The sequence below is a fragment of the Pezoporus occidentalis genome, unplaced genomic scaffold (genome assembly GCF_034315485.1).
Source record: "Pezoporus occidentalis ecotype Australia unplaced genomic scaffold, CSIRO_AGI_Poc_V1 ctg4, whole genome shotgun sequence".
Lineage (NCBI taxonomy): Eukaryota > Metazoa > Chordata > Aves > Psittaciformes > Psittacidae > Pezoporus > Pezoporus occidentalis.
In genome coordinates, this window is record NW_026915724.1 from 27,077,884 (window position 1) to 27,105,561 (window position 27,678).

Consider the following 27,678-nt stretch of genomic DNA (forward strand, 5'->3'; position numbering starts at 1 on the left):
TTTTCTTGCTCAGCCCTCTCATATAGGCTTTTCAGAAGCATCGATACCTCAGACCAAATTAACTTTTTGTAAATGCTCCATTCTGTATGTCAGAGTTAATCTAAAATTTTTAAGAGTACACCTACTGGGTAAAACCGTTTACATTTCAGAAGTACAAATAATCTTTACATATGAATAAAAAAAAAATATGCTAATGCTGCAGACTCCCATACAGCACAGTTATATCTGGTGTAAGCTAGCCCAGGCTAGGTGTCCAGCCAAAGCAGCCCAGGCAGTGCTCAGCACAACCACTTTAACCTTTCACAATGATGCAAAGAAAATGAAGTCTAAGCTGGAAATATAAGCCCTCACTCTGGTTATTTCATTCCTAAAAAGGAATCAAATGGTCTTTTCTTAGGTTTAAATGAGACATCATCGCAGTTGCCATAAATCTCCTCTGTCTGCTCAAGGGATGGTTCTTCTTCTCTTCTTCCTGTGTTCCATGTGCCATGAAAATTAGAACTTCCATAACTGTTACCAGGCTAGAAGAACATTAAAAAAAATAAGAAAAGAGAAAGAAACTTTTAAGGAATTTTCTTCAAAACAGCTGCAACTTTGAAAAAGGAGAAAAATGCCACATTTTCCTCATATGCTGATTTATTTTTGGGAAATATTCAACCATCAATTGATTATTATTTTTTTTTTGTCTTCATGTATGCTACAGATACGTTTTAGGTTAATACATATGAAAAAAGTTTCACTTTGAATGTTTCCCAGCTGTCCTGCATCAGGTGCCTGGTAAAGCACCAGTGGAATGCCCCCTTCCCCTCCCATACACGCCACAGATAATAAAGTAGTCTCTCCTATGTCAATCTTAAAACATTCTGAATTATTCTGAAGTTATTGACCATGCTAAGAATTAGTCATGTATTTAAGACAGCTTAATGTGACCATGCCCTGATTAACTGGCATGGGAGGAAAGGTGTTTTCTGAAGTAAATGACTAGCCCGTAGCCTATGGTCACTGGTAAGAGCTTCAGTCTGGTACAGTGACCCAACAGTCAAAATGAGACTAATGGAAATAACATGAGGTCAAATGGCTTTATAAGGATATATTGACAGTGGAGCTCACCATTGGATCATACAGAGGATCATCTGAGAGGATATAAGTGGAAAGCCAGTCTCATATCCACTGTGAAAATGGAATCATTTCCTTAAGTACAGCATAGCTTCATACCCCAACCTAAAATATGAAGAGACAAGGCAGAAGCAGTGAAATTGTCTGTTTTCCACTTCTGAAGGCCTTGAATAGGATTATTGGGGGGGGGGGGGGGAGGATGAGAGGGGAGGGAGTTGGGGGAGAGAGAGCTGCAAAACATTGATTATGACAGTACAAAAAAAGAAAGAAGCACTGAAGCATCTGTCCCAACAAATTACAGTGAAGCGCAACTAGAAAAAATAGATCAAGACAAAGGTTATCACAAGATACAATTGTTTGCTTCAGTTTTACAATAGTGACTTGAAGAAAATAAATAATAAGAATGCTAGTGAACCAAAAGCGCTAATTTGTTAATAACATGGAATGCAGTTACAACTCTAAATGTATCTGTAAAATATTAAAAAACATTCATTAAAAAAAATAAATAGCAATAATCACACTTTAAAATATTACATTTTTCCTGTCTATATAGTTTAAGATTAGACCATAAGATTTAGGGGATATAAAGATCAGATACAGAAGAGAAAGGTGTCAAGAAATATACAAGATGTGAGTTAATTCCACCTGCATCTGAGTAGGACACAAATCATTTGAGAAAGTCTCTGTGATCCCCTTCCTCCTCTTGCTGAGGACACACATTCAGTCAGAAAAACAGTGGAGGGATCTGCATCATGAATGGTAGTATACTTCAAAATATCTAATTCCAGCATACAAGAAATAATTCTGGTCTTGCCCACTGAAACCAGTAATTACAATAAAAAATCCAAATAATCTTTCCTCTGACTTGTAAACTATAACATGTATGAGATAGATTAGCAGTGTTTCATAAAAGCCTGGACAAAGAAAAAGAGGCCCTTTGATTCAGGAGCAAATGTGGGAAGCTGTTGCCAACAAGTTCCAGATATTGTGGCAGGGGAAGAATTTTTTTTTCTGCTCACTTTTTCTTTTCATTGGAAACAGAGATTCTGGATCACACCAATAGCATATACTTGGCAAGGAATACAGCCAACTTAGATAATGGTTTAACAATTAGTTTGGATCCAGCTGTGAAAAAATTTGGAACTTTAAATCATATGACAGAAAAATGCTAGAAGATGTAGAACACCCCAAGATGTCACCTGCCCTCTATGCACAAAATAGGAAAAGTCTATGCCTAGGTTTATGTTATTCCTGACAGATTACCTGTGGTGTGAAATTCCAGCTAATACCACTGTGAGCATTTAGCTGACTAAGGAACTTCAGTAAGCCATTTGTTTTTCTAATGTGAAAAATAAGAGGGGGGAGGGGGCGAGACACACCTCCAACACGGACATAAACTGTCATTTCTTTCATAGGCTGTAGAATGGATCAGGTTTTTTCAGGTTTAAAATGTTGGCGAGAAAATTCAATTTTCACATCTACATTTTTTTTTTAACTGATACTGAGGAGGATAGTAGCATGAGCTGTTAACACCTTCACATTTACCTGCTTCTGTATATTAAGCAAATTGTTTTGTTACTCACTGTTTGTGATAAGCAGTGGTGATGAAGATCGATAGAAAAACTAACAGTAAGACAGCAGCAGAAATCTCTCTAGCTATGCTGACAATAAACCGTTTGTGATACCAAGTTGCTGAAATACAATAGTAATAAATATCGTTAGTATTTTGCATAAACCAGCATGAACTTTTTACGACAAAATAAGTTGAAAATCAATGATCATGTAGAGACATTATTTGATGACAGCTCATGATCAATATTCAGACCTCACAACCATTTCCTCATTTCTAAAACACCTTTGTTTTGCTAAGCTAGTTATTATGAAATTGTGAAAGGTGAGTGAGCACAGTTGTATGAAAAAATCCTGCTGCCTTGTATAATCCTTTCCTATTCCCTTCCCTTCCCAGGTAAGAAAGCATTGCATACATAAGTGACCTGATATATGGATAATAAAAGCACTCTGACTACTTAAGTAAATGCTGTTGGCATTGTAAAAGTTAGATAACCAACAATCTTGCAATATGTCCATAAGCAACAAGATACTTTTCAGAGTACCAGAAAGACCACCTCAGTCCTCAAGAGGATTTCTATTCAGTACTACACACAGCGTGCCAATTATTTTCTGCTCTAATTCAAAAAGAAATCTCTTCATTTTTTAACAAAAATATTTCCACAGAAATGTCTTCTGTTTCATCACTTTTTTTTAATAACATATTATTTTACGTGCTCTGATGATGGAAGTCCACCCTATTTGTTCTAACCTAAGCAAAAATAATTTCTTTGCGAATTACAACCAATGCAGGAGAAGTTACATTTACAGTAACTTTGCTTAAAATGCAGACTTCTTCAGTATGGAGTCACATCTTCAAATGAAGCTAAGGAGCAACTAGGTAGGAAAAGATGTGATAACTAAAGGGTAGAGACAGGCAAGACACTGGCCTCTAGTTATAAGTCAATATATTCTTGCAGTGCCTAAGTTTGTGGAGTGGTAATGGCATATTATTCTCATTTTTGAGGTGAAAAAAGCTGGGGCAAAAAACAGAGGTAATAAAGTCACACAGGAAGCCATCACACAAGACCTCAGTACAGTTATCATGCATTTAAAACTCTTAGGAAAAAAAAAGTGTTAAACCACATAACTTCAAGCCAGCTTTTTGCAGCACACCACAGGGCCCTGCTTCCTGCTCCTGTGTTGCACCTCTGCACTTCCTTCAATTTCTCAACATGTAGGAGTAAAACAAAAAAAGGTACAAAAAAAGTGAGGATGTCCTGGGATGGAAAAGGAGTAATACCTCTTGTGTTACTTAGCACAAGAGATGGTGGTCATATTTCATGGCCACAAGTTGTTTCATGTATTTCAGATAAACACTAGCAATTCATTGGTGAACAGAGACGAAAAAACTGTCGTTAAATTAGTCACTCTTTGATGTTCTGTCCACTGTACGGGGAAAGATAGCATTCAAAGATGAAACCACAGCTTCCCTGAAGACCTTTCATTCTGGGTAGACAAGAAGGTGACATGCTCAGTTCTTAGGCAAAAGAAAACAGTCAGTATCACTAAGGACTTGTTGTGGTTTAAGCCCAGCCGTAAATCAGAGCCACGCAATCTCTCTTTCACCCCGCCCCTCTCCCCTGCTCCTGGAGGGATGGGCAGGAGAATCCAAAGAATGTAACTCCCATGGGCTGAGATAAGAACAGTCCAGTAACGAAGGCATAACACAAATCACTACTGCTACCACCAATAATAATAATGATAAGGGAAATAACAAGGGAAGAGAATACAACCACTCACCAGCCATCGACCGATACCCCACCTGACTCGAGCAGTGATCTAGCCCTTCCGGATAACTGCCCCCAGTTTTACATCCTGGGCATGACGTGCTGTGGTATGGAATACCTCTTTGGTTAGTTTGGGTCAGGTGCCTGTCTCTTCTTCCTCCCAGCTTCCCCTCCTCCCTGGCAGAGCATGAGACTCAGAAAGTCCTTGGTCAGAGTAAACATTACTGAGCAGCAACTAAAACCATTGGTGTTATCAGCGTTGTTCCCAGGCTGAAAGTCAAAACCACAGCACTGCACCAGCTACTAAGAAGGAGGAAAATGACTGCTACTGCTTAACTCAAGACAGGACTGTAGTCCCAGCTAACCAGCTGCTGAGCCATCACCATGTCTTTTCTCACCAGGATCAAAAAGGTTCACAGCTTCTTATCTGGCTATCCTGAGTAGCAGCTGAGACATGCTCAGGTACACATCTTTAGTATTAATGTGATCATTTTCCAAGATAAAAAAAAAATAATACTGATTACAGAAAAGTCTTATCTTTGCATTCCAATGTTATTTTACTGGAAAGAAAAAAGAAACAAAATTCTCCCAGAAGTTTACACTGATGAAGGTATGTGACACAACAGAAAAGGCTGCCTGATAGCAAAAAGTGATGCCTTCTGTATTATAACCACATATGAAATCACTCTACTACCAGCATGTTTTCATCTGCTGTGTACTTAAAATGACAGGATAGTGCATATAATTATGATCAAATTCAGAAAGATTATGTCTTTTTTCAGGTATTCAGCTACCTGCCACAGAACATCATTTTCTCTGCCATGAGTACTTAAGGAGAAAACATCCTGTATTCATGGGGAGAAAAATTTAAAATCTTATATTTTATCATCAAGGATGGTTGAATCTGAATAGAGTTCCATACTTCAGCATCATCCCCATCCTTCACTCCAGATCTAATTTTTCTGAATTCACCCTCGCTTTATCAGGTTAAGATAATCATCTAGGAGTTAATGAGTTTGAGAGATGGGATTATCAGCTGTCAGTTAAATCTGGATTAAAAAAAAAAATCGTTAGATTTTATTTTTTTTTTTAGAACTGACAACACCTCAAAGCCCTTTTGCCTTTTCTCATTTGAAGTGAGCAAAGCCTTCCTGGAGCATTTGTTTTCTTTAACTAAATAAAACCTTTTGTAATTACTGACTTTAATATAACATTCAAAAGTTTGCAGAAACATGTCAGAGGCTTGTCATGTGTCTCTTTAGTTCTTGTGTTCTCATCAAAGGTGGCATGCTGATGGCAGGCTATTAAGTGTATTTTCAGCTGCAGTTCAATTTCTGTTAAGTATTAGACAATGTGTCTCTCTCTCTGCCATCTTTCTAGCCTTGGCACTTTATATATATATATGTATATAAAACTTATATATACAGACAGCATATATATATATATATATGCTTATCTATCAGACGGCATATATATATATGCCGTCTGATAGGCCAGACAGCAATTTGTTTTAACAAGAGATTTGAACTCACTGTAAAGATCTGCATGTAGTTTGTCACATGCCTTGCTGGACTGGCACATATGGTATGCTAACTAGACATCTGAAATAGTTTTGCCCAAATCTCAAAGGCAGAAATCCAGCATGAATGCATTCATGCTCAGAGAAAGGTGATTTGTTGAGTAGAGACCCACAGCATGGTCTGATATCTTGTGTTCACACTGTATGAATTTATGAGGAAAGAAGGAAGTTAATTTCACTCCTACCCTGATTGTCCTCACCACCAGCTGTAGCCTTATATTCTGTTTTCTGTGGCACAGAAGTGCTACTTTCTTCTTTTAGCTCAGAAGGACATAGATAACCCTCAATGACTGGACAAGTTGTAGCCTGCTTTTCATCTGCTGCTGTGAAGATCATACTGGGTGCTGTTGAAAATAATCTAAAGGCACAGTCAACATGGGTTCACAAAGGGAAAGTCCTGTCCAGCTAATGTGATAACCTTCTATTAAGGTAAGGTAACCAGCCAAATGGATGAAGGGGACAAATGCAGGATTCTACATCCAAGACAGAGTAACAGCAGGCATAAGTATAAACGGGAAGGGGAGTGGCTGGAGAGCAGGCCTACAGAAAGGGATCTGGGGGTACTTGTCAGCAGCAGGCTCAACAGAAGTCAGCAGCCAAAAAGGCAAACAACACAGGCAGCCTGTCAGAAGATGTGATGATCTCTTTGTATTCAGCATTGTTGCAGCCTCACCTTGAGCACTACGTACAGTTCTGGGCCCCACAATTTGAGGATATTAAGGTATTTGACTAAGGTGTCAAGAGGAGGGCAACAAAGCTGCTGAGAAGGCTAGTACAAGCCATAATGTAATTCTGACTGTAAATATATATTTAAATACAAGCACCACCCAGTTTTTCAGATCTAGTGGAAACACATAGCAGCACAAGATGTTTCTATTTTACTTTGTCTAAGAGAGCTTGCTATCCCACTTGCTAATGAAGCAAGAAAAACCTTATTACATCTTTCTAAAAATGGCTGGGTCTTCAGGATGGAATAAGCATTCCTTTTTTAACTCTGCTAACTTTTCAGTTCTTTCATGTGGTATCTCACCTTCTTTCCCAGTCATCTATCAAAACAATACATGGATTGTAAGTCGGTTTCCTTCATTCAAAAACATGCTCAAAAAAAAAAAAATCTAATCAAAGGAAAAGGCAAGGTAAGTAAAAATCAGAAACAGGTTCAAATGTGGAATCTGGTGACATGACCAATCTCCATATCATTAGAATTTTTAGAAGGAGAAATATGATGAAGAACACACCAGAAATTTATCCAAAGTCTCTTGAATACATTATATTATTATGAAATATTCAGCCTTCTGTTTCAGTAGGTGCTGTCCAACAAAAGCTACACTCCTTTGCATACACATGCTGCTTTATGTGTGCCAGGTTTCGAGGTCAAAAAGATTTGCAGAAGGCTCCTTTCAGATGGAAATTCCTGTTACTAAAAACAACAATCACAATATTTAGCGGGATAGACTGGACGAACTTAATGATAATGAAAGCACCTTACGGTTTTACCTTCACTCATGTTGAAAAACCTTAAATGCAGCATGCTGACTTCTACTGATAAAACTGCAAGAATAGTTCAGGCTTTCCTGACATTTGAATACCTTTTCCCTCCTCTCTTCCTTTTTTCTTCATAGCAATACCATGCTGATTTTCCTTGCAAAAATACATTCACCTATAGACAAGAAGCAATCTACTTCTTTCTACAGTACCACCTCTCAGAATCTGAAGGTTTAGAACTATTATCAGCTCTGCAAATAATCCTGCACTCTTATTTCTACTTCCTTTCACCCAAGATTCCTCCTCTTCAGACATTCTTGGGGTCTCTCAAAAAATATTAATAATAAAATAATTTCTTTTCTTTTACTTTCTCTCTACCTAATCAGAGTTTTCTGTATTACTGCTTACAGTGCAGCTATTGTCCCAACTCCTAGACTCAGTATTTCAAAACATCTCTGGAACTGGGCAAAGCGAGAAGATTCGCAGTACGCATGCAGAATCCCACTGACAGACAACAAAGGAGGAGTTTGGTAGGAAATCCAAGCTCTTGTGTGGCTTAACTGTAATGCTAAGCCAAAGAAAAAAATGTGACTGGATTGACAGAACATACACAAAGAACTAGCGTAGCAGTTTTCTGTCAGCACTTGCTTTATTCAAACCGTGGCTTGTTGCATCAAGCAAAGGCACTCATGAATTTGTGAGAGACTTCACTGGCTATGCTACACATTGCGGGGGGAAGCTGGCGCCTGGCCTGTTGCTTCTCTCCCCTTAGTGTTTCTCCATATCTCACTGCAAATATTGTGTTATGAAACATTTCAAACATTAAAAGAGAAATAATTGGAAATCCTTGAGACTTCACTTCTTTTGAAGTTAGTGAAAATTCAACAAAACCCACCTCATATCAAGTGAGGGCTTAAAAGGGAGACAAGGGAGTGATTTCTGAATCAGACTGTACTTCAGCTTCTGCAATGGTTTTATACATTTTTTTTCCTCCAGTAAACAGGCATAATTATGCTGGCATTGTTAGAACAAAAAATTATATATAGGATCAATTTCAAGAGCAAAAGAAACATGGAAACCAAACTCTTCTTGAAAAAAATTGTGTAGGTAGTTCTGGTAATTCTGAAAATTACTGTGTTGCTTGCAACACATATGCATTCATTTTGGTATGAGAAGCACTTGGAGCAAACAGAAAATATTTCTATTACTCTGCAATTTGGATATGCTTGATTATACCAATATCGTAAATATTTTGAAATTTGAATGTTTAAAATTCCTAAAGGTGAGAGGAATTTTTGTCCTTATACCTCTTTCTTTATGGCATTCTGCTCAATTTCATGGACTTTCATGGTCAAGTATCAACAGTAAAGCAGATCAGCATTTTTTTCCCAAGCATATTTTCCACTTCTCAATTAACCATATTGCAGATTAAGCATATTCTGAAGTTTTATACTCCATGCTACAGCTCTTAAATATGTCTACCAACACTCATGTATTACCAGGCGCAAGGCAGTACACCAGAAGCTGGACTGAATACTGCAACAGAAGAAGGACCCATGTAGAACAATGTTGTGGTTTAAGCTCAGCCAGCAACCCAGAAACCACGCAACTGTTCGCTTACTCCCCCCCTCCTTCCTACCCCTGCTTCCAGAGGGATGGGGAGGAGAACCGAAAGAATGTAACTCCCATGAGTTAAGAACAGTGCAGGAACAAAGGTATAACACAAATCACTACTGCTACCACCAATAATGATAATGATAAAGGAAATAACAAGGGAAGAGATTACAACCACTCACCACCTGCCAATAGATACCCAGCCTGACCTGATCAGTAAACTAGCCCTTCCGGGTAACTGCCCCCAGTTTTACATCCTGGGCATGATGTGCTGTGGTATGCAATACCTCTTTGGTTAGTTTGGGTCAGGTGTCCTGTCTCTGCTTCCTCCCGACTTCCCCTCCTCCCTGGCAGAGCATGAGACTCAGAAAGTCCTTGGTCAGAGTAAACATTACTGAGCAGCAACTAAAACCATCGGTGTTATCAACGTTATTCCCAGGCTGAAAGTCAAAACCACAGCACTGCACCAGCTACTAAGAAGGAGAAAAATGACTGCTACTGCTGAACCCAGGACAAACAAGAACTGTATCTTCAAAATACATTCTCCACAAAAGAACTAAAACTACGTGTGGACCTAAGCTCCCATTACAATCAATTTGTGACAGTAGTCACAGTAAAAAACACTGAGCTTCTCAGTTCCCCCAGAGAAACTCCTTACAAGAGTAAGGTTGAGGCCAGTATATATTTACATTTTCAGCTGAGTGTGCTCTTTGTCTTCATTGGAGGGTAAGTCTTGCCCTGGGCCCCTGTGGCTCTGTGCTAATAGGGAATTCCCCTCATATCTTTTCTGGAAGAATGCCCTCCTCTCCCTGCAAACTCATGCAGTCTATCTTCTTCCCAGCATCAAAACAGTTTTTCACAAATAGGTTAAGTTCAATAATGAGATCAGACAAGCTTAAAACAAGCCTCTTTCTGTGGAAATATGATTAATTGTTAACTTTGCCATATTTTACATGCTGCTAATTGGAGTACGGTATTATTTAAATTAACCCTCACTTGTTACCAAAGAGTTATTTTATATGGGTGAAAATGTTGATGCCTCAGAAGGTCCTATTATGAAAACATTTACCACTTCCTCCTTTACTTACCAGCCGCAGTAAAAATCATTACATGGGTTTTGTTTCTCTCAGTAGCTACACAGTGGTAATTTGCAAAGTCAGAGACTGTAATGTTTGGGATAACAATATTGGATTTTGCCTGATCAGAGCAACCCATCAGTGTACGCTCTTTGAAATGTGAACCAAAGCTTTGCTTTCCTAATGAGCTGCACAGAACAACGATATCTACTCAATCTGCTTTAATCCTTTCCCACATCACTTGCAGCACTGAATCTGCAATGTTATAAGGGCAAGTAAAAGCAACACTTTCTCCTGGCTTGTTAAACACAAGATTGTTTTGTTTCTGAGATTCACCAAAAACATTTGTTGGAAAAAACACAAAAAACAACAAAAAATGCTTATAATTCGTTCAAGGGAAGTTTAGTATCAATAATTCCTGTATGGCAAATATTGATGAATTGACTTACAGCAGAAAGATATTCAGATCATTTGAAATACTGAAAAATATATTGATATTGTAAAATATCATGACTATTTTTTTTGTGCACATTTAGACAAAACAATCTTTATGGAACCATGAGTCCGTGATGACATTGCAAGAAGACTACTTCTATAAATTTTGAGTACAAGTGTTTCATTGACAGTTTCAGCAAATATTTAACTGCATAAATTATGGGACCAGCCTAATGAAATTTGCAATAGTCTTGTTCTGCTTTCACACCAATTAGAATAAGAAAATGGTTTGATGTGACCCTCAGGACATCCATTAGTAAATTATGTTAAAAGATATTCCAGCCTATGAACTACAATTCTCCCATTCACAAACCTCACCACTTAAATAAAAAAAAATCTTATCTGTTCATATACTCTACTTGGGAAAAACCTACATGATAGGCTATGGCATGAAAGGGGACTTCCAGACAAATTCAAGCCTTCTACCACATATAAACCATAGGTGTATCTTAACATATTTTTTACTTAAATCCCTGTGCGCATTGTTTTTGAGTTATTGTTTTTAGTAATGAGTTATTGTTTTTGGTAATAGAATTCACTGCTTACAAATTTAATAAATAAATAAATAGACAAAATTAAAAATAAATTTAAAAGCTTTTCAGTGGAAACACTTTCAATGTTTCTGATATCCAGAGCCTTCAATAGTCACTTGGTTTCTAAAGTCAGCTATGTAATGCCTGTATCTCCTAAGTTAAGAGTTTCATCATTTTGAAGACTAACGTTGAAATGATCAGAATGCTTTTCCTACACTGTAAAAAGACTGATCTTTCAAGCTCCTCAATTAGTTTCTTTTTTATTAGATATCTTTAAGTAAAAAAAGGTCACTACTGTGCATTTTTAATGTGTTTGCCACTACCTATGGCAACAACTGGAAGCAGAGAGAGAAAATTGAAATTGCTTAGGAAAAATGACAGTCATTAAAGGCATCAAAATGTGTTTATAAAAGAAGTTTTAAAATGAACATGTAACCAGATTCATGGGGATGGCTACAGAAGGACTTTGGGTGGAACTGAATACACTTTAGAACTGAGCTAGATTTAGATTCTCCTTGATATATTTTTTTTTAATTGAAAACCAAGGGAGCAAATGCTGATAAATTGTATTGCTTTGGATGCTGGTAGTGCCAGGGTTGTCTATGTCATAGGTACTAAAGATATCATCATTACAGGGGGGCCTAACTCACCTCCTAAGCTAGGTGCAAAGAGAAGTAGGATTTCATGTGAGAAAGTATACTACTGGAAATGTAGGAATAATCCTCCATGTTGACAGGACAGAGAATTCATTGTGGAAATCTCTGACTTCTGAGACTTCTGCAGTCTTTGTGAAATGATGAATGAAAAAGTCTAGCCTGCAGTTTTTGTTAACGGAACACAGCAGAGAAAACTTACATTCCTCCTTCCTTTGGAGACCAAAATTATGGTTAAAACATTGAAATGCTGGAAGAAAAAAGGAACCGTGTCTAATGAGTTTACCTTAAAAAAAAAAAAATGAACTTGAAGATCCATTTAGACTGCAATCGAGGAGACAGAAAGTTAATGACAGACAGTAACAGAAGAGAGGTAAATTCACTAAGCTAAGCAGAAGGTACAACACAGTGGAGCTAATTAAGTCCTTGGACAGCTTGCCAAAGGCAGATAAATTTCTATTACAGAAGATGACTGCCAAGGCTGGATAATCATTTAAGATATCATGCTAGTTCGAGCAAGAATTTACTCATGGAAGCCTAAGGATTATTCAAATTGCACTAAATGACTACTATGATGGGACCATACACTTGCAAAATAAGCTCCTTGAAGTGCAGTCACTTAAAAGTCAGTATATTAGAACAGGTAATATTTTTTATATCTAAAAGAGTCACATCTGCAGATTGAGATTCAGATCTGCCACTGAAGAGGAGTAAATGAAAAGGTGATTGAAATCAATTTTCTCTCTTTCATATCACATTCTTAGAGGTCAGATCCTTTCTGCCTGTTCCACTTTTCAGACCACTAAATTCTAGCAACTATGTGCATTATGGTAAAACCCATTTCTTCTCTGAGAAGTGTCTTCCTCTTAAGTGGGCAGTCTTTCCTGTTCTCTCCTATGAGCAAGCCCTACTGCTACCCACATTTGCCATAGGAACCTTGAGGTCTCTCCATCCTCTCCTGGGTCCGTCTTTGCTGTTCTAATTATTTCATGCCAAAGCCACCTTGAACTCCAGGTATTTCTCTTACTTAAACATGTTTTTCAGGGAACTTATGTGTATGATGCTACCTCCCACCTTCCAGATGATTCCCATCTGACCCAAAGTGCAGCTATCCAGGACTATATAACAACCAGGCTACTTCCCTGACACTCTGTTATACGTTTGCTAGAAAAATGTACATTAAACATATGGTCAGCTGCAAACAAACAGATAAAATATTTCCTTCCAAAACAAAGAAAATCCCTTCTGCCTTACAATTTATTAATTAACTTTGTGTGTTATATGGGCATGGACAGTGGGATTGAGTGCACCCTCAGTAAGTTTGCCGATGACACCAAGCTGCGTGGTTCAGTTGATACTCTGGAGGGAAGGAATGCCATTCAGAGGGACCTCAACACACTTGTGAGGGGGGCTGATGCCAGCCTTATGAAGTTTAACCATGATAAGTGCAAGGTCCTACACTGGGTCAGAGCAATCCCAGGCACAGCTACAGGTTGGGCAGAGAAGAGATTCAGAGCAGCCCTGCAGAGAAGGACTTGGGGGTGTTGGTTGATGAGAAAATGAACATGAGCCGGCTCCAGGGTGCACTCGCAGCCTAGAAAGCCAAGCGTATCCTGGGCTGCATCAAAAGGAACGTGACCAGCAGATCGAAGGAGGTGATCCTGCCCCTCTACTCTGCTCTTGTGAGACCTCACCTGGAGTATTGTGTGCAGTTCTGGTTTCCTCAACATAAAAAAGGCATGGAAATGTTGGAACAAGTCCAGAGGAGGGCCACGAGGATGATCAGGGGACTGGAGCACCTCCCGTATAAAAATAGGCTGAGGAAGTTGGGGCTGTTGAGCTTGGAGAAGAGAAGGCTGCATGGAGACCTCATAGCAGCCTTCCAGTATCTGAAAGGGGCCTATAGGGATGCTGGGGAGGGACTCTTCATTAGAGACTGTAGTGACAGGACAAGGGGTAACGGGTTCAAACTTAAACAGAGGAAGTTTAGACTGGATATAAGGAGGAAATTCTTTCCTGTAAGTGTGGTGAGACACTGGAATGGGTTGCCCAGGGAGGTTGTGAATGCTCTGTCCCTGGCAGTGTTCAAGGCCAGGTTGGACAGAGCCTTGGGTGAGATGGTTTAGTGTGAGGTGTCCCTGCCCATGGCAGGGGGGTTGCAACTAGATGATCTTAAGGTCCTTTCTAACCCTAACTATTCTATGATTCTATATTTGCCAAACAATATAACCTGGTTTCCCAATAATATAAAATACAACATAGTGTAGCATACTGTCATAGGCACATTACATAGCTAAGGTTGCCTTGCAACTTCAGTGAAGAATTTGCAGATACAAATCTTGATATATTTGTACAGTCTTCTAGTATACAAAAAATAAATAATATGTTAATAATGAGAGCTGTGTACAAACAGCCACGTTAAAATAGAAACAGGTTTGAGATTCTTGGCTCCCATACATTCTATGACAACCATTTTTAAACACGGGTACCCCAATTTTTTTTATTTTTTTTTTTTTTTTCCATTTGTACTTGTCTGTGTGCAGCAACGTTCAGGTATTTCCACTCTCAATAAAAGATGTAAATCCCTTCCCTTTTTACAGCATGGTACCTTGCACAACTGAAATTATTATGTAGAGCACAAGGAGGGGAGACCTACGTAGTTCTAATTAAATCTTCCAAGTACACTAAAGTGTTCCAGGCTTTTGTTTTAAGCGGTTGTCCCATTTTATTTTGACACTAGCATCAGCATAGTTCTTTCATCCTCCCTCTCTGTTCAACCACTTTCTTTATTTAGCATCTTCCTGAACACAGTTCCTTTGCTTTCAGCCTGGTACACGTAGGATGAGAACATCCCACTCTGAGAAATAATTCTATGGGAAAAAAGCAGACTCACACACCTTCACCCCCACACACGCACAGCTCAAGGTGGCACATGATGGGTGAATATCTCAGAAATGCAAAAAATAATCTACCATTGCATCTGATAAAAAATAGATGTCCCCTGCCCACTGCTCATTCCAGCCACTGCCACTGCTGCCTCCTCTGCCCTTGCCATGGCCACGTCATCTTGCCTCTTGGACAGAAAATAGGAGAGGTGGCAGTATTCACTCTAGGGGCATTTGCCTCTGCTTAGTGAAGAAGTGCTCTGTGTTTGATATCCTCCCACAACTCTTTTGGTAGGATGGTAAATTTTGCAGTTATTCATGTTTCTATCTGCCATTAGACATTTAAATGAGAAAAAAAAAAAAAGTGAGTTTTCATTTTCTTTAAATACACGATCTTTCAATATTTTTCTTGGAAAACAGATCTTGAAAATATAGAGCTACAAAAGAGTATAAACCAGCTTCCCAGTATTTAAAGGATCAAGCAACTAAACTCAAATTTTGCAGTACAGAAATTGCTGGAATTAAGAAATACTTTTTGGCGAAAAAATAATACTGATGTAGTCATTTTATTCTTTTTTTTGTTTCCTTTCCCTTTCCTGCCCTTGCTGCTAATAATTAAAAGTCAAAATGAATGCCATGTAAAAATTTGATCCCCATTCTTTTGGGTGCAGGTTTTCAGATTTTCTACTTCTTGGTTCCAGTCCTATCCACTTCAATTTTTTTTGCACTTCTCTTCAGCTTGTTTATTCTTTTTTAAAGTCAGGTATCTATGACATTTAAAGTGCTGTGCACTGCAAGTTTAACTGGTCCCAGGTTTATAATTTTATACAAGGTTCAAGAATTTCACTCTGGACAACATATAAATCTCATACATTCCTCTTGATTTAAAACTGTTTATGACGAAACCAAAAGTCATACTTCAAAATCTATTTCTGCAGTTTCAGAAAGGCAAAATTCAACACAGTAAAATAAAATGTACAGAAACACTCTCTGGCTTAACATGTTTCTGCACCTCTGTTGAGGTTTAAAGCTTAGCAGAGGTTAAGTACTGTCAGAGTTGGATTTATACAAAGAGTGTTACACCAGCACAATGTTCTTCTTCTGCTTATAATAAGAAGTGAGAAATCAAATTGCAGATGAAAAGGAGGCTTAAAATTTATGGAGATGAACTTTCTCTGGAGCTCTTCTTTGCACCAAGAAAATAAACTTTCAGGTAAGGAAATACTTCAAGAATGACCCCTTTACCCTTCTTAATATACTAAATATAGAATCATAACTAGCTCCTAAACTAATGTCTTCCAACTCCATTAGGACATACCACACAGTTTTGTTGAGTTTCTAAAAAAAAAAAGGTTTTCCCTTTGTTGAGTGAGACCCAGAAACAAGGATGCATAGCTATTGAATAAGTTAGAACAGTAAAGACCTTAATTTCTGATGAGCCACTGGCACTTGTTCTACAGTTGGACTCAAAAACCAGCAACTGTTTGGATCATAAAAGCTAAAATAAAAGTATTTATGTTCCTATACCCTTAAAACATCCCTTTAAATATATATTAAATTATAGTGCAACAGTTTGTTGAATCTTTCTGTACCAATTATGAATTCTGCATGGTGTTATAAACACTTAATATGTAATTGTAATTCACCTGCCAATTGAACTTTGTTTAGATATATTCCATTGCTCTTTGTTTTTATTTTACTCTTGTAAGGTGAACTTTAGTTACCTAGAGTGCAGGGAAAGGGAAAAACCAAAGAGGGAGAGTGAGTACAGTGCTAATAAAAGTGAGAAAACGCATGCTTTCTACAGTATAAACATTCATGAACTTCCAGCAAAGAGAATTTGGTTGTTGGGGAAGAAGTCATGTGATGAAAGCATAAAATGCATTATGTCAAGATTCACCTGCAGGACAGTCTTGAAGATATGAGAGGTCAGAATATCAGATTTTCATTCTCTCTAGGAATTTCATCAATTCAGGATGAAGAGAATTTACCAGCAATAGGAGTTCAATGTGCAGACAGGAGTGACACAGCCTGTCTCAACCTTCACTTTGTGTAAATAACCCATATTGTCTCATGGTGGATGAAATGTTATACTGAGAAACCGCACGTCAGCATGTGAATGTGTGTGCGTTATGTGCCTACCTGCTCATATCTTCCATGAGGCTCCGGAGGGCTGGACTTTAACCAGGGCAGAGTATATCATGTTTTAAGCCATACAGAAGAAAAAAGGTAGGGAGGGAAAAGGTGTAAAGAATCAAACTGGATCCTAAGGACAACTATTTGAACTAACATTTCTCAGGAGGGAAAGCCATGGGTGCCAAAGCAATGGACAGGACACACAAGTAAGTTTCCCAGCCCCAGAAGCGTTGTAACTAAAGCTCAGGAGTGAAGCATGAGGATGCACTGTGGGAAATTTCTGCCCTGCATCTCAGATCCTAGTTGTTACTTTTAATGTATTTTTTTTATGGATTTAAAATATATTGGACAAGAAGGAAAGATACATTTTATTATTTCATAAATTTATTAGGCAGCTTTGTAACAGGTAAGAAAATTGAAGAAATCAAATGTTTCTTTTCCATTTACTTTTGTCCTTTTAAGTTATAAATTATATTCCTGGTCTGACAAGCCAGCTGAAAGAAGCATTCATCATTAGAAATACAAGCAGCAGAAATAAGTTCTGCAGATAATAACATTTCAGAAATTAAAATATTAATCACCTCTTAGTTATTTCCTTTAGAGTATTTGGAAGTTGAACTATCTGAATCTGTAATTCCTTTTACCTTCTGCTTTTCACCTATCTCTGTTCATTCCATAACCTATCATATATTTCCCCAAATAAAATATTATTCAGTCTGTCTTATAAAAATTAATAATATTTCCTAAATTTGGAACATTTTAAAGCTGTCACTGTATGCTTTCCATTTCCCCCTGCAACTGCATCCTGTAATGATTTCCAAATTCCATTATCTCAAAATTTCATGCATCACTTTTACACTGAGAAGCAAAACTCAAAGTTATAAAACTCTTGTATTGGTTTAACTACTGGGTATTACAGTAGCTATGGTTGATACTAGAGGAAATACCATACTCCAGTAAATCACTACGTCACATCGATAGCTGCAGTGGCATAGAAGAGTAGCTGAGAAGATGAAGTATTTTTGGCTTATAGAGGTTGGGAGATACTTGCCCCCCCAAAAAAAAGTTTAACCCACTAGATTCAACTACAGATCAGTTTTGACTTCCCTAACTGCACCCATTTGTGCTTAGATAGTATGTCAAGATTCCCCCCAGGTCAACTGCCCCTGCTTCCATCCCGTCTATGCTTCCTGTTTTATGCTTGGGTTTAGTTAGGAAATTCTTGTTCATACATGCTTGCATTACAGTATATTTGCTTGATTTTCTGCTTGTCTGGATGGACAATTGGAAGACATTTCCGTTGTAAATCTTTTCTCCGTTACCCTTGGGATTCTTCCGAGAAGATCCCTGAATGGGTCAAAGTCTGCTCTTCTGATGTCCAGGGTTGTGATCCCACTTTCTTTTATACCCCTTTTGGAATTATGAACTGTACTTCACAGTGAAGCTTGCCCCGATCTTCACAGCGAGTGCATTTTTTTTCTTGTGGCCTCCTAATGGACTGTCAGGAACATGACAACCCAATTCTTTGTCAGGCTTAGTGCTCTGAACTTCTAATCAACACGCCAAACTTCATCATGTTTTTTAGCCACATGCCATAACCAAACCAGGACAAGTACATAAAAGCATCATTAGTAACTAACTGGACATTCAAAATGGTAAGGAGTAAAAAGAAGAAAAGAGGAGAAAAAAAAAACAACAACAAAAAAAAAAACCAGGGCTGAATAAAAGGATCTGGATGCTCTGATTGCCAGCCAAATAGAATCAAAAATGTTATTACATTATCTGTTTCTAAAAGGCAAATCTTCTCAGGTGACAACAGTCATATACAAGTCAAAGGATACACTAGTCTGCATCATTTAGCAATGATGGAACACAGCGTTTCATTCAATGTATCTTATCTTAATAAGGTTATATACAAACTGAAGAAAACTCCTATGAGAATAAGCACGACAAAATTTAGAATCATGAATTAAGAAGAAAAGTTAAAGAGTTGTGTTTGTTTAGTACAAAGTGATTCAGAGGAAACTCCAGGAACAAGCTCAGCAACAAAGTTTTCAAGCTGACAAGCAGGTATGCTGTATTGCGACACCGGGAGACGTGGGGGATAGCTCCTTCTAATGTCTGTCCCCGTATTGCTACACAAGCCGTCCTTATATAGTCCCTGGGCATACATTCTTGAGGCTACATATAGATTACATTATTTTCCAGAAAGTTTCCCACATGCCTTCAAAAATGTGGTGGTCTCTGAGGGTCGTTTACTTCTTCCAACAATCTCCATCACTTCCGGCAGCCTTTGAAGCACACGCAGTAGGTGTTTATACCAGCTTAATCGGTTTGTTAACACTACAGACACAGCAATCATTCTGTCCTTCTTCTTATCAGTTAGTTTAAGGGCAGGCCATCCTGGACACCTGCTATTCCCAGATATTCCCAGATACTTTTTATCCCTACGTCCTGTTTTTCTATACTGTTTTTCTTACACTCATTTTGTACTAAGGTCATAAGGACCTAAAACTACATCAACTACAACAGTTTATCTTATACAAGAATTCTCAGTATGCTCTCTAGCTGTACTCTATATTTTTTTCTGTGAATCATGTACCTCAGTAATTGTCCATTGTTACTGTTACAAAGCCATCAAACTTAACATTACTTAAAACTGATTCTAAAGGTTTACATATTTCATTTTGTAATTTTGTGTCCCGCTTGTCTCAAAAGGGATGACTGAAGACTGGCAACATGACAGCTTTCCCCTTTTTTCCAAAGGAAGGACTACGGTGAATTAAACAATCATTTTTAAACAAGAGATATGTGGGTTAGATACAATGGGGGAAAAAATGCTCCTTGTAAGGCTGGTTAAACACTAGAATGACTACACAAGAGTTTTATGCGTTTCCAACATGGGAATCACTCAGGGATGATACAAATATGCTTATCCTGCCTCAGAATGCAGAGATGGTGATATTAATTTGGAATGTCTCTTCCAGCCCGAGTTTTCCACAATTCTATAATTCCTTTTGATCTAAGCTTTTCCTTCAGAAAGGAAAAGGAGATACGTACTCTACTCCCAACACAGCTGGTTTGGGTTTGGCTTTTTTTTTTCCCCTGGTCTGTTATACCAAAGGGGCATGTAATCCTTAGTTCATCACAGAAGATAAAAAGTAAGAAAAGCAGCATTTAACAGGTCAATAATCACAGCAGAGTTGTGAAGAAGGCATTTTCACTTGCCTATATCTTCTTCCTTTCTAATTAGGTGCTGACAATGTGGTTGATACTGTATAAAATACAGAGAGTATACTTGCTCTGGGGAGTTCAGTGTCTAAGAGCCAAAGAATGAAGATCCCTTAGGGTTAGTTCTTGTTTCCATGTGCTTTAAAGGGTTGATAATTTTTCACTGTTAGACCTATGAATCACATTCTAAATTGAGAGAGATAAATAGAAAGCAAGCTATTTCAGGTGAATAGGGACTTGAAAAAACTCTAGGCAACGTGCTGCTTTTGGCAGGCAGAAGAATATTAATATAGAAGTAAGTGCTGAGTGGCATGGATATCATCACACTAGCTAAGAATAGAAAAGCTCTGTCTCTGCTATCACAGAAGAGGTTGATCACTCTATTTAAAATACTGGAGTACTTCATGGTACATCTGGCATTTAAATACTCTATTAATGAACTTTCATTCTTGTTCAGAGTTGCTAGCAAAATATATCCCCTGAGCAAATGGTCCATTGTCACTGATTGACAGAAACACAAATTTACTCATGAATTAAAAAAAGAAAAAGAAAGAAAGAAAATTTCCAATCATATAACAGCTACACCCCCACAGCCAATTATGCAACTCTCCATAATTCATATAATGGGTGTAAAAGGTGTATAAGGATCAAAAGTATATTTCTCATTCTATTCCAAGCATAGCAAGGGAATTTTTAAATCAAACTAGTATTAATTTTAACACTTAACGGAAATAAAATGCCTGAAAAAAATAAACGTAAGTTTCAAAATATACAGAAATTCATGTTAGAATTCAATAGTTTTGAAAGACAAATAAACAAATGCAGGACAAAAATATTTCAGGTAATTTTAACTATATCTATTCTTTATGTAAATAAGCACACAGCAGTGCTCTGCCATAAAGGCCAGCTTTCAAATAAACAGGTTATATATATCACATAATTTTTCATGGCTGAAGACTTTTGACTTTCCATCTAGACGTTTAACAAAGACATAGTCTATAGGAGTAGAACAATATCGTTTTGCGATCTCTCTAATGATGTTTATTACATTCTATATTTTAAGTGAAATTTACAATGTAAATTTGCCTATCATGTATTTTAGGATTGCTGATCTAACTTCAACTGATTGAGTTCTGCATCACAAAGCTAATTTACTTTGCTTCTAAGACAGTTTTTGCCTACACTCAATCATCACTGATTCTGTTAAATATAAAATAATGTTTTAATTATACATTTCAATGGAAGCAACGCCTCCTAATCCAGGGATTGCTACATTTTAATGCAATGCAAGCTAGAGAACTAACTATTAATAAGGCCAAGTAATCTGGGAGGATGTGTGAAGCCCACAAAGCCAGATGTACGTACCAGGACTTCTTAAATCAGAATGACTCAGATTATAACTTGCAGGTATGTGGGAGGCATTAAGACAGTGGTCTGGTAACGTGCAAAGTATTTCACTGAACTGCAGCCAACAAAGAAATGCCTCATACTTTCATAAGGTCAAGACAGAAAAGGGCAAGATTACCATTACAGGCAAAGAATACAAAACTGAAGACAGGTCTGGAAAATGATCAAAATAAACAAATGGACCTATGACTCAATTGGCTATAGGTAAACAAAGATCTGGGCAAACTAGAAAAAGACAGAGGATATAGTGTGAAGAAAAAGGAATTTTGCCAATTCCTTTGTAAATAATGGTGATTCCAATAGCCATTCTAAAGTGCTAGAGACTGGAAACGTATCCTTTCTCTGTATACATTTCTTTGTAAAAGTTTATAATTCAAAACAAAAGAAAGTAGCAGAGTTCCTGCTGCTGCTTTGCTGTTGTTAGGTACATGGATAGCAAATGGCAAAATGACACAGCTGAGTACTCTGTTTTGAGTGGCCACCTGGGGTGACAATTAAACATGCACCTCTATGCACTCCTGCCCAATGGACTGATGGAGTACACTGCTCTCTCAATGCTCTTTCATTTGAAAGTAAAATTACAACACCTGCAGCTTCAAATGCCTTCTCTTCGAGGCAGCAAGTGTATAAAATAACATCTTTTTGATGATCAATTTCTGCATGACGTCTCCAAACCTAATGTTTCCTCTATTAGTAGTGACTTCTGTCTCTTCTCCTCGCTTTCATACTGCATGCAAAATCAGTCTTCAGATATAATTTCTAAGCACTCTATATAAGAAACTACAGATCATACTTAAGCTGTTTATGAATGAGAAATAAAGGTGAAATAAAGCTATTCCTACATCTTCATGTCTTATAAAAAATGTACAAGTTTTCTCTGAAAGTATGAGTTTTGTTTGCTTAGTGCAGGAGTATTTGTGACTCAAAATTCCCCCTGAATTCTGTTCTGAACACTGTTGGGTGTATGCTCACATTACAGGAAGAAAAAGAAGCAACAGATTCACCCAGCTGGCAAGTACCTTCCTGTGGGATAGCTAGACTATTCCTTGCCAATATGCTCATGTATAACAGTGCCAGAACATACTCTCGAGTTCTTTGCAATTATGGCACACAATTTCAGCACTGCATCCACTTGTAAGACTATCCTGAAGTTGCATGTGAAGTTTCCAATATGATATCCTGAGTATTATTGCTTTTCTGTCAGTATGTTTCAGTAACTGCCAATAAAGGAAGCATGGATAATGGTGTGCTGTCTGAAGGAGTTCTTTCTCACCTATTTCATAGATGTTGTAGGAAATCTTTATCTAAAATTTAAAGCAAAAATAACAAAAACCATTTTTATTATGTATTCTGATACAGAGCCCACAACTAGTTAAAACAACAACAACAAAATCACCACAATAATTCCATCAAAAATTTTATATAAGCTGTGATTTATCACCAGTTCCAAGGTCTTCCATCTTCCAGTGGTGCTAGGATAGTACATCAAGAAAAGACCTCTATAACCTTCTCTTTCTCTTGGGATCTCAGATTCTCTTGACAGCTCAACCATTGTCTTTCCAAGATTAAGTATGGTTTGTTTTTTTTTTTACTTTTGTCCCTGCTAGAAAAAGAATCATCTTCACCCCACCCAGACCATGGTGGGGGCTGAGCTTTTGATCACCAGCCAGACGACTAAGCCAGGAGCAGAGTCCTAAATAGAGTCTCTCCAGTATTATTTTACCACCTCATACACCGCAAATCACTTGATAGCATCTTTAATCATATATGAACGACTGTAACCAGAATGGACTTTTTCTTTATAAAGACATCTTTACTATAAAGGGAAATAAATAAGAATGTTGTTGAAATATTAATAATAAGTGCTTACTGCTTCTCAAATACCTGACTTCTTTCTTTCAAATACTCAAATTTCTTCTTTCTTCTCTTCCTATGACCCCAAATTTTTTTAATTGATTGATCATATAGTTTCAGGCTTGTTAACACTTGAGTTGCTGGATCTAGTGACACTACTGTACTACTGTTGCATATTTAATTTGCAATGTAGATTGAAGTTGTAATATTTTATCTTTGCTGATGGTACACTTCATTCTTTTTGGATCAGTGTTTATAAAAAACATGTTTATAGGCATCTATTGAGATCTTAATAGGATTGTTCTCAAAAACTGTGATTCATTTAATGGAAAAGGATTAAATTTCCTTCAGCATTATTATCTCCCTCTGTAGCAGGATTAAATTGATATACTTGAAAAAATGGGGGGTGGAGGGTGTGCCTGATGTTGGTTTATGTTTCTGTTTTAAGTGTGCTCAAACCAAGACAGAAATCCCATCTACTGAGAATACTGAATCCCACAGTATTGTTTTAAAAACCATACTTTTGGTAACTGATCTCTCTTTGCATGGTATACACTGTGCTGAAATCTGTAAGTGGGTTGTCTAATACAGGTGTATATAATACATCCCACAGGAAAGTGACTGCCTTGTTTCTTGCATTGTTTCAGATTAACCCTAGCCTGTAAATTCAAGAACAAATAGCTGAGATCAGTACTGCCTTGGCCAGGAAAAGGACTTAATAAACTTGCAGATCTCTACTGCACTTAACTTTTAGGATTTTACAGAAAGTGAACCCTCTGTAACTAAGGGCTCAGCACTTCCAGAACTCAGGATGGACTGAATCAAATAAGGGATTTGTTTTGCCTTTGCTTGCTCCTTTTTGTAATCAGCAACCTGAATTTTCATATCTTAGCTTATCTGAATGCAACCAAAATGTATGTTTCTAATACCTACACTTGCAACAATACAGCGCATAAATGGACTGACAGAGGAAAAGAAACTAAGGAGACACTACTTCAGTAACATTAGTCCTTATATAATAAAAAAGACACCAGAGTGAAGCAAGCATGCAGAGATGCCGCTAAAGGGTCACAGTTGAGACACTCTGACCTGGGCTGCAGTGTCCTACTCTGAAGGACCTTGATCAGCTCTTTCACTAGCAGGACATTCCCTTTTACGTGTGAATGACTGCGAATTGTATGGCTATGCTGATGTGCCCCACAGAGGGAAATCTTTAAAATTCCAAGCTATCTTACCTAACTAAACAATCCAGGGAGACAGAATGATTTTTTTCAAAATCAGGGCTCAATTTCTGATTTGATGAGCAGTAGTTTACTAATAAAATGCTAGCAGAGACAGGAAGATAGAGTGGGATTCCTATTTCATCTGTGCCATCAACAAATGCACTGGCTAAAATCAAATTTCAAAAATTTAGTGGTGCAGGCAGAAACAATCTATGTTGGATTTTTGAAGTTCAGGTATGTCCTACAAGAGTCAGGTTCGCTGTTTCATTGTAACATTGAAATGATAGAATTGTAGTTAAAACAGGTTTGAGATGAAGTCTCAGAAGGATCAGGCTAGGAAAGGGCTGTTACTTTTATCTTCTGGACTTTGAAATGATAGGAAGTTAATCTGTATTTCAACTCATTCTTCCCTATCTGGGAAATACAATAAAATATTGAATGAGGTTTATTTTCACTTTGGAGAATGGAAAAGAGGAACAAATTCTTTCTACACTCACAACACCAAATCAATAAACCAATACACAGAACTAGTTATCTTTTGAAAACTATTCTATCACGTGTACATAACGATCTTCTAAGGACTTGTCTGCTGTCAGAGAAGCTTCATTATTTGCATTAGAGTTGCCAGTTGACCAATGCTGATAGACACACATGGGAAAATACTAAAAAAGGGTTCTTTCTCCTCTTACTCATAGAGCTGGAAAAGAGATCAAGTTGGATGAGTGATCAGGTAATTACAAAGCCTTTGGACATGGACAGCTACACAGAATTTACATTGACGTAGTCGAATCTTTTTGTTTCCCTCTTCCCTTTTCCATTTTTAAAAAAGTCTCCTTTTTTTTCTTAAACTTCCCTACTTCTCTCCCTTTTGATGCCACACCATTCCTAAATAGTAATTTTGTTCCTGAACAAGCACATACAGAAGAGCTTCAAGAAAAAAAGCAGCCCTAGTTTCAGACCAGGAATTCCCTCACCATACAACACAAAGATTAAAATATGGTTCATGGGTTACAAAATTCATCCCTGTAATTTCATGGGTAGTTGCAATTTCATCCTCTGAAGAGATCCTATAGCTGTTGAACTGCTATGAGAAACTTGGCCCAATGGAAATATCACCGTTACATTGACCATTAGTATCTAAAGTCTGTCATGTAATTCATTGCTGCTGTAACTTCTTGTCAACGTAATTTCCCCTTCTTAATTTTCCGCTTCTCTTAAAATTACATTTTGTCAAAGTAATATAATTCTTTTCTGTTGTTCTTGTTCTTTTCCATGGATTATTCCATTTCTGCATGCTATATAATTAAAAAGAAAAATTACAATACGAGACACTTCCTAAATTGGCATGGCTTTCTGCTTTGCATATATCAGAATTTTTTAAAAAAATGAGAGATTTACTTACCTGGCAGAACAGTTTGTATTACTTTTTCCCAAATACCATCTGGGTAAGTTACGATGGAGCAAAAGTGTATACCAACATTCTTCAAAGTGCTCTTGATGAAGGACAAGGACTTGTCTTCACTGGAAGCATTTTCAAAGGGAATTCTGCAGTTGTATTTGTCTTCAATATGTATACCATTGATTGGGTGAAAGACAGCTATATTTTCTTTATGAGTTACATTAAGTTTCATCCAGGATGTCTGGCTTTTCGTGGCTTTTTTGGGGTATATGCATTGCAGTTTCACCTTCACAGTAAGTTTTACATTTGAATCTGCAAATTTTCCTTTCACGCTGGTTAAAGCACACATAGAAATTCCATTTCAGAATTAACATAATTGAAAATTGAAATTATAGAATAACTCAGAAACAACTTTGGCAGCACTACAAGACAAATTCTGCAGAATATTTTCTCTAAAAAAAAAAAGCAAACCCTAGAAATCATTATTACTTCTAACTTCTGAATATCATTGAATAGTTAAAATTTGCTTGAACTACACAGTAACACATTTGTGAGTTGCAATTATATCTGTCATGATGCCATAAAAAAAGGAAAGTTGTTAACTAGAAATAAGAAAGCAGCCTTACTTCCACAGAGCTGGAGACCAGCAGTAATGATAGCTGCATGGTCCATCTCAAAAATTACTGGAATCAGTGATTACAGTGTGACATAGTTTTATGCATATCTCTGTGCACCATGTGCCCTTCATGTAAAATGGATAGTTTTCTTTTGGAATAAACAAAACATCATATGCCTTTTACTTTCACATTCTAAGAAACACCAGGTTCGAGGTCTCAGTGCAGTTGCATCAGAGTCTAGATTCCTATCAAAATCCGTCTCAGAGTAAAGTTTTCATTACTAAAGATTTTTTAGCATTATGCATGAGTACTATGACAACTGATGAAGCCCAGATCTTCAGGTTTCATCAACAGAAGCAAACAGAATTCTTCAATGCCATGTATCCAAAACCAACAGAATTTCTCAATTTTTCTGACACTGCAGTTAAATATTTGTCTATTATTAAGGGAGTATACAATCTAAAGAGAAGATAAGACACTTCCTATACATAAGAGGTCATCATTCTGTGACTAGTTATAAAAAGTAGTGTCTTCAGGACTGAGAATTTATTTTTGATAACTTGTCATGAGATAGTATTTTGGGATCAAAATTATGCAGCTTGAAAATTCTTTTTCAAAGGTGTAAGAATCCTGAGTATTTGTGACTCATGTTGAAATTTGTCAAAACAAGCCACACTGTTACATTTTTTGTGTATTTTTCTTAGGAAAGAAACCTAACCTAAGTCTTATGGAGCTGCTTAAAATTGGAACATGACTGATTTGAAGGCAAAACTAAGCTTGAATGAACTGGTTACATTTTAAAATAAAAAAGAAATGCAATTTGCACTAAAGCTGACAACAGAAATGAATATTTGAGGTGAGTAATAACCTGCACAAACTTGTGCAGGACTTAGCATTAGATCTGTTTAAAACATCTTCGACAATGCAACAACCTGTCTGGAAAACAAAATCTGAGTGTATTTATCAGTATTAATCTATGCATGTTTTAGGATAATATAATATTTTTACTGTTTGCAATAATTTCATATTGACGCTTC

At 37.3% G+C, this 27,678-nt stretch overlaps 1 protein-coding gene across 1 annotated transcript; it reads right to left on the reverse strand.

Annotated features, from left to right (window-relative positions):
- Nucleotides 1–356: 356 nt before the first annotated feature.
- Nucleotides 357–26,955, reverse strand: CD226 (CD226 molecule). Its single transcript, XM_062633146.1, is given in 7 exon segments — nucleotides 357–521; nucleotides 2,380–2,455; nucleotides 2,700–2,808; nucleotides 6,219–6,377; nucleotides 10,221–10,533; nucleotides 24,718–24,791; nucleotides 26,028–26,955. Coding segments are annotated over 7 exon segments (1,242 nt in total). The 5' UTR covers nucleotides 26,374–26,955.
- Nucleotides 26,956–27,678: the final 723 nt, after the last annotated feature.